Source organism: Stegodyphus dumicola, chromosome 7, assembly GCF_044657685.1.
Source record: "Stegodyphus dumicola isolate Sdum_Otavi_A_Nest chromosome 7, ASM4465768v1".
Classification (NCBI taxonomy): domain Eukaryota; kingdom Metazoa; phylum Arthropoda; class Arachnida; order Araneae; family Eresidae; genus Stegodyphus; species Stegodyphus dumicola.
Genome location: NC_140774.1, coordinates 108,247,224 through 108,263,391, shown reverse-complemented (window position 1 = coordinate 108,263,391; position 16,168 = coordinate 108,247,224). Strand labels below are relative to the sequence as shown.

The window sequence follows — 16,168 nt, the reverse complement described above, 5'->3', positions numbered from 1 at the left end:
CGCAAGTGATTCGGTGAATTAAATGTATATATACTCCTTGAATAATTAACTCTTTATTTCCTTGTGAAGGAAGTATTGTCATCTCGAAAAATTTCGGGTATCATATTTTAATAGAAATATCCATTTTGACCGGTCCCGAATCCATATGGACGATTTTTTTTTTGCATAACGAATGTATACGCGAGGTGTCCGCCGAAAACATGACGGACGAAAACGTCTCGGAGAAATCAACGTGAGGCGGAAACGTCGCGGTACAAAACATCGTGGGAGAAAAGAAAGCAAAGAGAAAACATCACAGTTCTAAAACATCGTGGTACAAAATATCGTGGTCGGAAATAAAGCAGTTCAAAACTTCGCAGTTTAAAACATCGTCCTCGAAAATATCGTGGTACAAAAATAAAGTATTTACAAATCACCGCATGATGGTAACATCGCACACATTTGTTTTCAGGTTCTAAAAGTTGTAAATGCATCTTCGCATAATGATTTGGGAGCGCAAAAAGGAAAGATGGATTTTTTAATTCTATTTTTAATTCATATTTTTGAATGAACTAATAATTTTTTGCTGAAAAAATAAGAAGGAAATTTAAGCATTTAAAAATTAAATGTGAGTAGAAAATTAATGCAACTTAAGGAACTTAATAGAATTATAAATTTGCATATTTAATTAAAAGAGGTCATTAATAAATCAACCTTTTTACTTCCTTGTACGAACTAAAAAGGAAGTATTATAATCGCAAAAAGTTTCAGATAGCATATTTCAACAAAAATATCCATTTTGATCGCTATCGAATGCAATTTAACGATGTTTTTGCGTGATATCTGTACGTAAGGACAGAATAAAATACCCTTTTCCTTCAAAAAAATTATAAAACTGCTTTAAAATTAATTCTGAAGAGAATTTTTCGTGGCATCAGTACGAACGTATGTACGTACGTGCGTGCGTACGTACGTATCTCGCATAACTCAAAAACGAGTAGCCTCAGAACGTTGAAATTTTGTATATAGGACTGCTATAACATGTAGATGTGCACCTCGTATTTTGGTTGCAATCGCCGCACCAAACGTATATAAATATATTTATATATATATCTATATTTATATATATATTTATATATATATATACCCGGCTCAGTGATCTCAGTTTCTTTACTCTTATATGTTCGTAAATTGTACATTTTTTGCTTTAAAAATGATTGAATTATGTTGGTTTTATCTTCCGGTTAAGGATTTTATGCCTTTAGTAAATCTGTGTGCAATATGTTTAGAATTCTTAGCAATTTTAAAGTTTTTTAATTGCCGCTAAGCCTTTTTTAATGGCGGCCATTGATGTTTACATTTGAAACAGGAGACTAGTGGATTTGTTGCCAATCTAGAGAAACTTAGGTTCGCAACAACAAAGATAACGCCTTCATTTATTATTTAAATCATGCTTAATACTTTCTGGAATTTTTTCGAGGAAATAAGCGTTTAAGATTAACTTCGTAATTTTTAATATAGATATTTTGAGTTTTTATGTAGTTTTGCCTTCTCGCGAAGTGAGAACTGAATTAATTAAATGAGAAATACTCAATCGTCTGTGAAAAACTGTTTCTTTTTTGTTTTGTTTGCTTAATTTCTTTTATACATCATTCTAGCTTTGTTATAGTATTTGAATAGAACATGTGGCAACGATTAGATAATTCTATTCTTTAAATGATATAAATTTTGTGCATTATGAGTTATAATATGAACGAAATATATAAGTTAACTGTTATATAATTATTGGGTTATATAACAGTTAACTTAGTTTCCGATATAAAATTATTATATAAGTAAACTGTTATATAATTATTAATACTGTTAAGTGAATCTAGCGCCAGAGTGTCGCTATGGTAAACAAATACTAGAGTGAATTTTAAAGAATGCATTTATTCCATTGTGTTTTATGCGCTGTCGGCAAAGTAGATTTAATTCAATCCAATAAGTTTAAATGAAATGCAAGAAAAAATGCTTATAATTTAATATTCCAATACAAGGAAGTCATGTGGTTTACACATCAGATTTTTTTATAAATGTTTACTGATAATTTTTTATGAAGAATACAGTCTGAAAGTGCTTAGAAAAAGGAAGCTAAATAACGGCAGAAGATTACCTCTATAAAAATTGTTGAGTTAATTATGAAGTTATTTTCTTTCACATTTATTAATCTGATATTGTTTTAGTGAAAATTATATTTTGTTTTGTTCCCGTTTATTCTTAGAGTGTCGTTAACATTTTCATATATAGCGTGCAATCAACTTTTTTGATGCCGATTTGTTAGTTATGACGAAAGTCAGTCATAATATGTTAGTATGGGATTTGAAAAACGCATGTGTGCGATGTTATCATCACGCGATGATTTGTAGGTACTTTATTTTTTACCACGATATGTTCGACGACAATGTTTTTAAACTGCAAAGTTTTTGAACCGCTTTATTTTCGACCATGATATTTTGTACCACGATATTTTAGAACTGCGATGTTTTCTTTGCTTTCTTTTCTTCTACGATGTTTTGTACCGCGACGTTTTCGCCTTGCGTTGTTTTCTCCGCGACGTTTTCGTTTTTACGGCGTTTTTACTGTAACCACGCGCGAAAAGAATGAAGGACTCTTTTTTCGAAAACGGGTTGTAAATTGGTTTTAAACTGGATTAAAAAAGATCTTTCTTCGTGACGTCTCTTCGTATGTACGTATACAGGTACGTAAGTATGTATCTTGCATAACTGAAAAATGATTAACCATAGAACATTGAAAACTTGTACATGGGACTGCTATAACATCTAGTTTTGCCCCTCTCTTTATTATTGCAATCGTCAGTGTACCAAACGTATATATATGTATGCATCCCCTTACTAACTCGACAGATCGAGAGATTAACACAACTGATGCCTGCCGCTAGGTTTTCTTATCTACCAAATTCCATTGCAATTAGGATTTTGCTATTCTATTTCATTTGCAAATATTATACGCATGTTGCCTGCCGTCTATCAATTGTGGCAGAAACAGAGTCACTATAAACATCCAACATTTCAAAATTTTCGCATTTACGGTCAAAGTAAATTAAGCATGGGGATCGGTTAAATACTTCATGCTACATTTATTTCATGTACATTTATTTCCACTTAAGATAAAAATGCAGAAAAATTGCGCAAGAGGTAATGAGTGCACTTTTATGCTATGAATGAGCATCAGTATAATACGAAATGTATGTTAAAGCATACTTCCGTTCTCTGACAGAATGGTATCAACACTTTTACATTTAAACATTAGTATTTTAAGTACTGTATGCAAATTTTATAATGAGAATATGGTGACTTTCTGAGGCGGAATCACTCCCATTTATAACTGATAATATCTTTTTCAGTTACTATATTCTATTACTTTGAAATAGCACTTCAAGGTTATTTTCCGTCACCCAGTTTCACTCGTAACCAGGGAAACAACAGCTACAGAAAAAAGGCGACTCGCTTACGCTTTCTCGAATGAACTTTTACTATTCAGGGAATAGGATATGAGAAAAGGTTAAATACTGTGAAATTTTTGGTTAACACTAATAATTACATACACTTAGTTTAGAACTATATATTCATTCAATTCAATGATTATAATCGTGTATGAAATCTCATAATTTATTTCGCTTCAGATGATACGAAGATTTTGAAATGTATTTCAAATTTCACAGCTAGATTTAAAATTTCGGTATAGCTTACTAATCTGATGCTTTAATAATTATGTTTTGCTTCAAATTATTTATCATAAACTTTCTTCTATTTATTCCATTATGAATGTTATTTATAATTATAAATGAAATTTTGTATAGATATTTTTGACTTAAATTTAATACTGATTGAAATCTTTTTTTCATAAATGCAGTTTTTACTGCCTTGTACGAAGTATAAAGTAAGTATTGTAATCGCGAATAATTTCGAGTACCATATTTCAACGGAAATGTCCATTTTGACCGCTATCGAATGCAATTTAACGATGTTTTTGCGTAACGTCTGTACGTAAGGACAGGATAAAGGATTCTTTTTCCCCCAAAAAATTATAAAAGTGATTTAAAATGAATTCTGAAGAGATTTTTTTTCCTGGCGTCTGTATGTACGTAGGTACGTATGTATGTATCTCGCATAACTCAAAAACGAGTAGCCTCAGAAAGTTGAAATTTTATATATGAGACTGCTATAACATGTAGATCCGCACCTCCTATTTTGGTTGCAATCGGCTGCGCCAACATTATATAAATATATATATATCCACTCTGTTACCTGGCTCAGTGAGCTCAAATTCTTTATTCTTATATGTTTGTAAATTCTGCATTTTTTGCTTAAAAATTGATTGAATTATGTAGTTCCTAACTTCCGGTTAAGGTTTTTATGCCTTTAGTTAACCTGCATGTTATAGTTGTAGAACTATCAACAATTTAAAAGTTGTTTATGTACGGCTAAGCCTAATTTTTTTGCTATAGCAGACATATTTGTTTACATTTGAAACTTAGTAGAATAGTGGATATGTTGCCAATCTAGAGAAACTAAGCTTCGCAGTAAAATTAAATTATCCCATGTAATGACTCAGCACAGCGTCCACAACAAATTAAGTCAGTTTCTACGCTTTAAGTGTCCTTTTGCTGAGTGAGACCAAAAGTAAATTTCAGTTTTGTGCACCGCAAAATTTGTCTTCTTGTCGCTGGCCGAATTGCTTGTTTTTGCGTAGAAACTGTAATTATAACTGTAAAAAACTTTTTTTTTTAATTTTGTAACTGTATTTGGTGTTTTATGTTATTGTATATCTTTAAACTTTTAATGAGGATATTTTGTGTTTTTATTATTTTTGCCTTGCCACGAAGTGAGAACTGAATTAATTGAATGAAAAATACATTTCTAATGAAGTTCGGGAAATACGCGTTTCATATTAGCAGAAAATACTGTGGCAAGTCTGTTTCTGACAGAGGAAAATGTTTACGAGTAGCGCATGCGCATTAGGTAAGCAGAGCTGAATCGGCTGTGAAAAACTTTTTTTTTTATTTGTTTAATTTCTATAGTATTTGAATATATTATTTATTATAGCATATAAATACTATAATAAATAAATTCAAATAGTATAATAAATAAGTATATTATTTATTATTGTATTTGAATAGAACATGTGGCAACGATTAGATAATTCTTCAGATGATATAATTTTTTGCTTTTTGAGTTATAAAATGAATGAGATGTAACGCTGTTAAGTGAACCTAGTGCCAGAGCATCGCTGTAGTAAACAATTAAAGTGAATTTTAAAAAGCGCATTTATCCTATTGTTCTTTATGCGCTATCGATGAAGTAGATTTAATTCACTTCAATAAGCTTGTACAAGGAAGTCATATGGTGTACACATCAGATTTTTTTTAAACAAATAATCGATATAGCGCGGAAATCTTGAACGGACTATTTAATTAAGATGTAGTATTAAGAAGGGACTCTGTACCCTTTTACTGCTTGAAAATACCAAATTTCCACTTTAACTTCCACAAAAAAGTGTATATGCGTAAAGTAGGTAATAGGCATCCTCAAGTAGTTTTCTTTACTTCCTTTCTAAATGTACTGTAATTATATCACAGATTATCGATTACAGATTATCGTCTTAATCTTGAATTTAATAAAAACTTGTTTGGTGCAACAAATGTGATCGAAGAAATCGTTAAATTGTTTTGGAGTAGAAAATCTTGTGGAAACAAATAACTGTGCTTCCTCTAAGAATCGAACGCGAATCTTCGGGTCATAAAATGGATTTGCTGACCCCTCAGGTACAAGCTAAAGCAAGTCCGGCACCTGTGTTCCATTTAAGACATTAGGTATCATCCGGCCTTGCTAACTTCTAGGTTTCATCCCGAATGGAATTCCGAGGGAGAATAACCAGTAGGGAGATCTAAGGGTCACACACTGTCTTCCGTTTTCAAGGCACAGACTGAGGCCTTAGACCACATATTCTAAAAATCCTCTATCAGTACGTCATGGAAAAAATGGTCCTCTATGAAGCGGCAATCTAGGCAACTCCAATGAACGAAAGGAAAAGGAAATTGCTCAGTAGTATACAACGCCCCTTTGCTCTGGCTATTACAAAAGGATACCGTACAAACAGCGACAGCGGCAGCTACAATACTGGCGGGAATTTTGCCACTACATATTCTAGCAGCACAAGAAGCAGCAGTAACGACTGTCCTGCAATTACATCTTTGCACCACTTTTGGACAGCTATGTTATGAACCATAGGACTATGAAACAAAACGTCTCATAATGCAACCCATCCATCACACCATGAAAAAGAGGTTATAGCATACACCACCTCTAAGCGCAGCTCCCATGAAGAAAAAAGGCCAGTAAATATCGTCCATCCGACCAACCATGGAAAAGAAGCCTCTGCCGACACATCACGGAAAGATGACTCTGACATAAAGGATCAATACTATATAGACACGGATGGTTCAAAAGTTGACGAACAAGTAAGCTGTGGCCTCATAGTAACTAAGAACAAGGAAAGGCTGATAACATAGAAAGGTCATATAGGAGAGAATAATTCAGTATTCCATGCAGAAGCAATTGCGATTCGCAAAGCTATCGAGTTAACAAGCCCCTCAGTAGGATCCACTATCAATATTCTTACAGACAGCCTGTCGGTCATATATGCCTTGCGAAATCCCAGACATCCTTCTCCTATCATAGCGGAGATTCAGGATATACTGAAGGAGCGTTCGCCGACAACGAGTACTCTCATTTCCTAGATAAAGGCGCATGCTGGCATTCAAGGTAATGAGGAAGCCGACAGGTTAGCAAAAGAAGCAGCTCACAGTATCGATGCTCAAAACGTTATAACCAAATTCCCGTGGCCTCACCTTAAAAAAGTGACACGGGCAGCAGCTCAGCACCAGTGGCAATGGGAATGGGACACTACCGAACAAAGCAGAAGAACCTATGAATACCATAATACCATAAAGTTTCGCCCGACCGTTTTGAGTCATCCCCACAAATAACGTAATTTGTGACGGGGCACGGCCTTTCTTCTTGTATTACTATGAACGAGGAATTGCAAATACGGAAAGATGAATCTGTAGAACCATGGGCAAAACAGACCATTACTTGACCCAGTGCCCTCTAACCGCACAGTGGCGTGTGCAGCTTCCGTAACAGGCAGTTTCTCATAAGCGTTATCTGATCAAACAGGCAGCATTTCGCAGCAAAATATGCTAGCTAATACAGAAACTGAAGGAATTGGACTGGAAACTGGAGACTTGTGCAGTGCGGAATAGATCCCAGTCAATCTCTCTCTTTTATTTATTTATTTATTTTTGTTTTCCTGCAGATTTAGTAGAGATCAGCATTGTGTAAGTACTGTATATATTATGAAACATTTATGTATTATGGCCAAAGAAAATTTAAGCATGTATTATGAAACAGGATCAATGCATTATGAACTATGTAAGTATGTATTAACTACGTCTAAACATGTATTATGAGCTACCTTGTATGTAAGCATGTACTATGAACTATGTCTATTATGAACTATGTAAGCATGTGTATGTATGAACTATGTGAGCATCTTTTATGAACAGGGTCAATGTATGCCGTTATGGGCCCATGAGGTGTTGCCCCGGATAGTTGCGGAGTCTGGACTAGACCCGTATAGTCTAAGTAAGCCGTACGGGTATTCAGACTCTTTTCTCTACTCAACCCAACTCAACTTACCACCAACCTTTAGAGACGATTTAGGCTTGTAGTTTAAGTGCCCCTTGACCACTCGTACGCTTACAAATATCCATGCCTTTTCCGGTATTCGAATTCAGGCCTTTCGGTACGATAGCCAGCGCAATTAATCACTATCCCGTTGGGCGGCTACTGACCACTGCACCTGCTAAAAATGCCTTTAATATCTCCGTTTATAAGTAGGAGAAGAAGCGAGACTTAGTGAGCAAAATCAAGGCAGTGACGACTATTCATAAAATGCCTTCGAGTTCAGCTGCTATTGTGGAGTTGCTAAAGTTTCTGTGAGGAGGAATTTTGAAAACTTAAACGTGCCATCTTCAGTTATCGTAATTGAGACCTTCTTGCCACTAACTACATGTTCTAAGCATTACACTGCAAGCAAACATGGGAGTAATACTTTCAATGGTCTGAAACACAAACTGCATGCGAGCCATTTGCACGATCTGAAAGCAAATCCGATCTGTCGGAATTTATATATAATATATTATATAAATGTAGAATAATCATAAAGCATCTAAATTAATTAGTAAATTGGACTAAAATCAACGCAATTCCACTATAATATAATAATTCCAACTGTGTTATAACATAATATCAGAACTAATAGAATTAAAGAGGGAATTCATAGTAGAACAATCTCGAAAAATAGAAATGCGAAAAGGAAAATATACAAAATTATACAAATAAAAAATTAATCTCCTTTTATTGAAACAGTTCCAATTCAGAACTTATCAGGAGAAATTGAATTAAAGCTTCATAATAAAAGTCGATTAATATGTTTCGTTCTCCTGGTCCATTTGAGATCAGAAACCATAAAAAGATTTCATCAAATTTTTATTAAAGACTTTTTTCATATAAAAATGAAACCTCCAATCTCAAATGTACCAGAATTTTCCCTACACATTTTCGAAACACTTGGAAAAAAGTATAAACATACATAATGACAAAATGACAGTTAAAAACCATAGAACTTTATGTAAAATAAAATTCAACAAAACTAAAAAAAAACGAATTCGTCTAAAACCAATATAAGAAACATACATAGTGCCAAAATGACAGTTAAAAACCTTAGAACTTTACATTATGTACATTAAAATTCAACAAAACTTTTAAAAAAAGAAAAAAAGTTTGGTCTGAAACCAATATATTGCAAATCTGAAATCCAAAATCAAGTATAAATAAAGAGCCAAACGAATAGTCATTTAAACAAACTAAAAATGAGAATGTCCCCGATTATGCTAAACAATTTTTTTAATAACAAGAAAACGAAAAACTGTACTTAGAGATTTTTATAAATAAAAAGGTTAAAACTGAGCTTTAAACAGCAAAAACTTAAAACTTGTTTACAGTTATTAAAACTAAATTGAAACAATAATTGAAAAAAAATTAAAAATCGTAAACTTACTGAAATTTTACTGAATCCTAAAGATGACCAAACGGTGTTCTTGCTAAAGAAAGTAGAATTCAACTCCTCTGGGTAAGCCGAAATTTTGTAGTTCTTGGAAAATGTATGTGACAAGTTCAAACTGTCCAATAGCAGAACAAAGTGTTCAAACATGTGTTCAAAATGTTCTACCCTATTATAAAATTATTACCGTTGAGGAGGGGGTGATCTTTAGCCCAAAATGGCGGCGTAAGAAACTTCTAAAATTTTAAAGCGCGAAAACATATCTGGCTCAAAGTTTCGGAAAAGGAAAAAGATATATGTTGTAAAAGGTAAATGTCTTCTCGTAATCGGGGTACAATACGACTTAGAAACTAGAAACCCCATTCAGTAACAGCCAGATTTGCCGGTATAAATTTACAAAAAGTAGAAAGAGAGAATATAAATAGTATAAACAATTAAAAGGTAAGAGATACAAAATCTTTTACATATATACATTAAATTTCTTACTGTAGTCACTATTTTTCGCCCTATATATTTTTATAACATTTTTATGCATTTATGCATTGTTGATCTAAATGCTGGACATATTTATTTTTCACAGTGGTTTAGTGCATTTGTAAATAATTTAATTTTTATTTTTTACTTTTTTAAATTTTTATTTTTGACAATTCCTTACTCAAAGTTATATAAGTATTGGGTTCAAAAATTTTTAATTCTTCTATATATATTCAAATTGCATGAATTGCGCAGATTTGCATGCTGCTAACCGGTTAGGAGTGACTCAAGAATTTATCAGAAGTACAAACTTAATAGAAATTTAAAACTTTAAAACCAGAAACGCCAGAGCACTGAAGCACCACCAACTGCGACTGGCGAACTACATTTACTGATTGTACCTGTATGAGAAATTCTCCCAGCTTACAACAATCGCATGGCCTAGCATGTAGTATACATACAGCGAATAAGATATTCCTTTTATCTTTTTCTCCTTCAATAACATCATTGCACATAAGGTCAATCCGCATTTTTAAAAGTTAAAGAATCTTATTTACAAGAAATGCATAACTGAAATATGTTCGCGGACTGTGTAAAATTATTTCGGGAAGCCGTATGCGGCCTTCCAGTTTAAGACTGCGGGATAGAATGCTAGAAAATTGACTAACTAAGAAAAAAAAAAAAAAAAAAAAAATATGTTATTCATTTGAAAATTATAATATTAGAAATTAGTGCATTAATTATTTTTTCCTTATATTTAAACTTGATCTTACTAAGATTGTGTTTCTAATACCGTTGCACCACGAAGGCACGCTAGGAAAGTGGTAGAAATACCTTATATGCTACCCTTTTTAAAGGGCGACTAGAGTTTTAGGGGACCTAGTCGCCAAATCCTGGGTGAGGAGAATCATCATCCACAACCCTTTTAGTTCGGGCGCCACTTGTAGAGATATTAAGATTTGTTTGGAGGCCGGAGAGAGGAAAATGAGCAACCGCCTTCGCCGGGAATCGAACCACGGACCTCTGGAATACCGGCCCAGCGTGCTACCGTTACACCACGAAGGCACGCTAGGGAAGTGGGAGAAATACCTTATAACAACATTTCTGAAATAGGATTTTTTAAAGAAATATTCATTTTCGTTTTTTTAATTTCATCTGCGGCTTTCAGTCGTCACTTTTATGAACATAGGTTTAATACTTCAAAAATGAGAGTTACAAAGTATTTCTTCAGAATTGTACAATTTTCTTTCAACATTGAAAACTCGAGGAAAAGAAGCAGAAAATACGGATAAATATTATTTCTTTATTGTTAAAATACTGAATAGCCTAGGTAGCAACTCAAGTTTTCAACTCAAGAAAGCAAAGAATTCTTCCAATTTTAAACGGTTATCATTATTAAGAAAGATAATCTACCGAAACCACTAAGAAAAACACACTTATGATCACATTAAAAACTTAAATTTTATTGTAATTAAACAATAGCTAAAGATTATGATATGTTGGACACACTAGGGAAAAAACTGAGTTTTTACCCCTTAAAGTAGTAAGTCGAAGTGATGTATGAATTAGAAGTTTATTGAAAATAACTTAAAAATAAATTTTGTAAACTTTTTTTCAAACGTTAGCCCGCTTCATACGTAGTTTTTAATTAAATCCTTACATGATTTACTAGCGAGATTTGATTGAATAATTTTACACAGATATGATTTATAATTCTGCAACTCAAAAAATATCTGTAAAAATAAATAAAGAATCTAATGATAACTCTATTACGTTTAGGAAATCTGTCTTAATTTCTATAAAATAATGCAAGGATCCAGTATGGGAAAGGAGGTCAGATAAAAATATGACTAATATTTTTTTAATATTAAAACTGAGAATTATTCTGAAGATGAGAGAATTATATTAAGTTATAATTACCTGATATCTGATTTCAGGAGAGCATCGCAGTCTTGCATGAGCCCATCCGATGAGTCATTAATCAGTTCTCCGTAGGCAGGTAAGCCACTAGCAGCACTTAGAATTGTCACTTTGCACACTTGTTGACCTCTGTCATAAGTAAACTGCAAGACTTTGCTGTCAATAGGATTACTCAGTCCACGGAGTTTGTCCACACTTAATGGAATATTCTTAGTTACTACTTCTAACTGCTCGAAGAGAACTTGAACGTTGACTACGACTGGGATGATCAAAGTATCATTATGCGAATCGTACCTAATCATCAATTTTACTTTGTCCTGGGCCGGACTTCTGGCTCCATAGTGAGAATATTGGACTTCTTCGTGTCCAAACTGGCATGGAAAATGAATCGGCGTAAGTTTTCCTGGCCTCTGCGACAGTGGATCGTTTTGAATGATCCTAATTGTGCAACGGTCACCCGGACGGACACGGATATTTAAGTCCAGCTCGGGGTCGATGTACACGGACCTGCCAAATGGTACAGATATTCCAGCATTCACTTGAACTATGTCCGCATCGGCGATCGAATTGGGCAAATGCCTTCTCTGCGCTTCAGCAAAGTTCACTGCAACGAAAAAACTAACACAAAAGGGCAAAAGCATTTTGAAATATTAATTTTGCTCTTCTATCTTTCTAGCTCCTGCGAAGGGCTTTAGGTACATTGGAGAAGGACTGGGAGCTGTATCTAAAGTGACGTGCGGAGGTGTGGAGAGGGTCGAAGAGTGAGCGGAGATCGTCTGCTCGCGGCGGGTGTCGTAAGCGTCAGTCAGCGGCCGTGAGAGTGAGAGAGGATATCCCCAAGCACGTGGTTTTTGTGGCGGAGGGATACAGGGTGAGGAAAAATTTTATTTCTTTTCTTATTTTCTTTTTCTTTGACTCCTTATTCTTCTTACTTCCATTGAAACAGGTGCCAGAGATACAAGATCATGCCAGGCATGCAACTTTTATTTGTAATAAAACTAAATTAGAGCTTTTCGAATTGCATTCTTATGCTGAAGTTGTCGATGAAATAAAAGAAAAAAAAGCTAAGAGAGGGCTTATAAATTTTTAAATATATATTGTTTTTCTTTATTCTTCCGTCATTAATTTCAAACATTTATTTTTCTTTCATATTTTAAAAATACACGAATATACAATTTGTCCATTAGATCATATGGTACTTTTATAAAAAGGTTAAAGAAACTATTTTTTACTTAATTTTTAAAATTTACGAATCATATATGCTTATTTAATTGCAACAAAAATCTAACTTTTTCTTTAAATTTCATACCTAATTTTAAACCCTGTGGTAATTTTAATAGTACTTCGTAAAGTCGCAATCGGCTGACTGACATTCAATTATATATTAGAAGAGACTGGTTACTGGGCTAGGAAGCAAAAGAAAAAAGTTTTATTTATAGTTATGGCTTAGATTTGACTTTTATCTGAACACTTGATCTCTCCAATATGTTTATATTTTCATAGAAATATTTAGTTTTGAATTATGCAACCATTACTATGAATAACTCATGAAAATATTTTGCATCAAAGTCCCTCATTGCTTTTTATATTTACATCAAATTTTACATTAATTTTTTAAAATGCGTATAAAGAAGAAATTAACATTTGTGCTGACATTGGAACAACTTTTTTAACCTTCAGCGTGAATAGGCACTTCGCATTAGAGAGATCTTTCGTTGTTTTTGAACATTTGTGGATGAACTTAATTGCGCAATTAATAAATTTAGTTATAAAATTGTTACTAATCAAATATTTATCATTGTCTATTTTACCTAGAAACGTGAGTAAATTGCATGTGAGATTAATTTCAGTTAATAAATGAACTGACAACTATAATATACAATCACATAACCTTTTTAGCTTATGAAAGGCAATGCAAATTAAGCTAAAATTACTGAGAAAAAAAGAGAGGAGAAAAAAGTTTGAAAGGAATTGCGGCGGTTAAAACTAAAAAATCATGCTTCCAAGCATTTTAAAACTTACTAAAATCTTTTGAAGTCTTAAGCACCCAATTTTTCATGCTTAAAGCTTTTTGTTTTCAAATTTTATTGAATTTCACTGAAATTTCTCGTTAAATTTTAAATTGGATAAGATATACTTTAAGGAATTTTAAATAATTACTTCCTTTGAGTAAATAATTAAGTAATTAATAATTAATAGTTAAATAATTAAATAATTATTTCCTTTAAATATTTATTACCTGGAGTACAGTTTTTTTTTTTTTTTTTTTTTTTTTTTTTATTTAGCATTCATCTACCTTACTTAAATAAATATTAAAACTAAGTATTTCCTTCTGTAACAGTAAAATCAGTTGAAGATAATAATATTAACAGCTTCCATCGTTATCTAATAAAAATAAAAATACCAACCAATAACTGCTATTAGCAAGCAATAGATAAAAATTTTTTCATTTTTACTGATTTTTTCCCTCATAAGCAAAGAAACTGTAATATCAGTTAAAAGCCACTAAATGTTGTTATTTAGTGAATGGGTTTTGTTTCGCGGACTTTTTTAAACTCCATATAATGCAAGTATAAGGCATTGTACCTCATAAAATATGCCATAAAATTACAAAGCGCCTGGGCGAAAGAATCGTTGACTAGTAGTCTAGTGATTACGGAATAGAATCGAGATATATTTTAGGATGGGTAAATATACTGCAACAAAAAATAGTAAATAATGAAGCAGATTTAAAAATAAATAAATAAATAAAAGTCCTAAATCATTGCCTTTCAGCCCAACGGGTACTTTCATTGATCTCAGAGTCCGCTGATGAGCCCCGAGTTAGATAAATGCGTAGTAAATGGAACATGAATTTGAAAATGAAAGCTAGTTGAATTATTTTTACTGATAATAATTGCTTGATGAAATAAACGGAATATGTATCTTTAAGGCTCCCTCCCCAAACAGTCGAACTTCAGTTAATGCATACTCCTTTTTAGTTGACAGTCTCAATTAGTAGATACGTAATTCTTGCATTCCCTGGGCTCTCTGAATAGAAGACCAATGCACTCGCCTTTTGAACACATCCTGGTAAAAGATTAAAAGCCTTGGTTCTATAAGTTTCTGCCAACGGGAGGAATGGCTGTAAATATTATTTCAAAGAATGTATACCTTCGAATTGCGGCATTTTGTATAAGAAATGTTCTACTTTTTATTACAGCCTTTATGAGGTAATTGGAAAGTATGTCTGGCTAGCAACCGGTAGGTCTGGAGTTACAGTCTCTATGGGGACATCGATGAATTTTCATATTTTCTGCTTTGATAAAAATGAAATTACACTAAAATCTCCCATTAAGAGCAACATATTAATTCACTCTACAGCTTTGTCTGGATGAACTCATGAAAACAACTAAAACTGCGAGATATTAGTAGCTATTCCATTACAAAATTTTATAGTACATCTAGAAATAAAAGAAATTCCCTTTCCAGTTGCACTGTAGTTGAAATGTACAGAAATGTATTTTCAACTAAGTTTCTGTGCATTTGCTGCTCCATTTTCTTTTGCATCAAATTTATCCGTGAACTCTCAAATGAAAGCTACAAGCAGACACGTAACGTGTAGAAAATTTAATAATGCAAATGAATTTCCATAAATCCTATTTACACTGAGAAAAACTTATAAATCTTCAGGAGCATTTCTTGTTTTTAATGCCTATTTGTGGATGCATATATATTTATCAGAAATTATGCCGCATGTGAAGCGCATATAGAAAATCAAATAAGAACAAAACTTTCATATGAATATTTTGTATACCTGCTTCACAATCACTACTATATCTATCAAACAAATAACAATTTCACTAGAATTCAAAGAATGAGGCTCAGTGCTTACTTTTAAAAATGTTAGGTTCATATTTCTCCACTAATATAAATATTCTGAAATAAAAAGTAAGTATTATTTTATTAATGCAATATTAATGTAGCTCGTGTTGAGTAGTTAATAAGCAACAAATTATGTATGCGACCCTTATCCCATTTTAGTTGGTTTATGCGATCCAGAAATTTAAATGTTTGGACATCCATGGTTTATCTATATGCGTCACCAAAAAAATTAAATATGAGTCACTTATTGCAAGTTCAGAATTTAAGATGAATAAAACATGTATTAGATAATATATTCTAAAGCCAAAGAATAATGTGAAAGGTAAGTAAAAGAATTATAAACTGATGAAAGTGTAATGCAAAAAACTGATCAGTTTTATTTGCAATTCTTGTAAATTAGTTTACATTAAATTAGATTACATTAGCAAGAATTCTACTAGCTGTTATTTCTAATGGAAAAAATAACAAGATAAATAAAAGTAAAAAGGCGGTTTTGCGAGTGGCATAAGTGAATGTTAAATATTACAGTACTAAGTGCAGAACAAAAGAATCACATTTAAAGTTTTATGACTCGATCGTTCTGAATCATAGTTTCGGGTAAGAATCGCTGCTGCTACAAAATTCTGCTTAGGCACTGGAGAATATATATGTAATTTCAAAAATTAAATGTATTGTAGAAAACGATGCATACTTTAGTTGTTTGCCTTTTGTGTTGTAGACTCCAGATGGATGAGCTTCTATC

The 16,168-nt window shown here is 32.7% G+C and overlaps 1 protein-coding gene across 1 annotated transcript in view; it reads right to left on the bottom strand.

Annotated features, from left to right (window-relative positions):
* Positions 1–12,418, bottom strand: part of LOC118197265 (FRAS1-related extracellular matrix protein 2-like) — a 175,752-nt gene extending 163,334 nt beyond the window's left edge. The window contains exon 1 of the mRNA XM_085820699.1: positions 11,563–12,418. Within this exon, the coding sequence (XP_085676825.1) occupies positions 11,563–12,203 (641 nt within the window). The 5' untranslated portion in view covers positions 12,204–12,418. The remainder of the gene's footprint in view (positions 1–11,562) is intronic.
* Between the last annotated feature and the right edge of the window lie 3,750 nt (positions 12,419–16,168).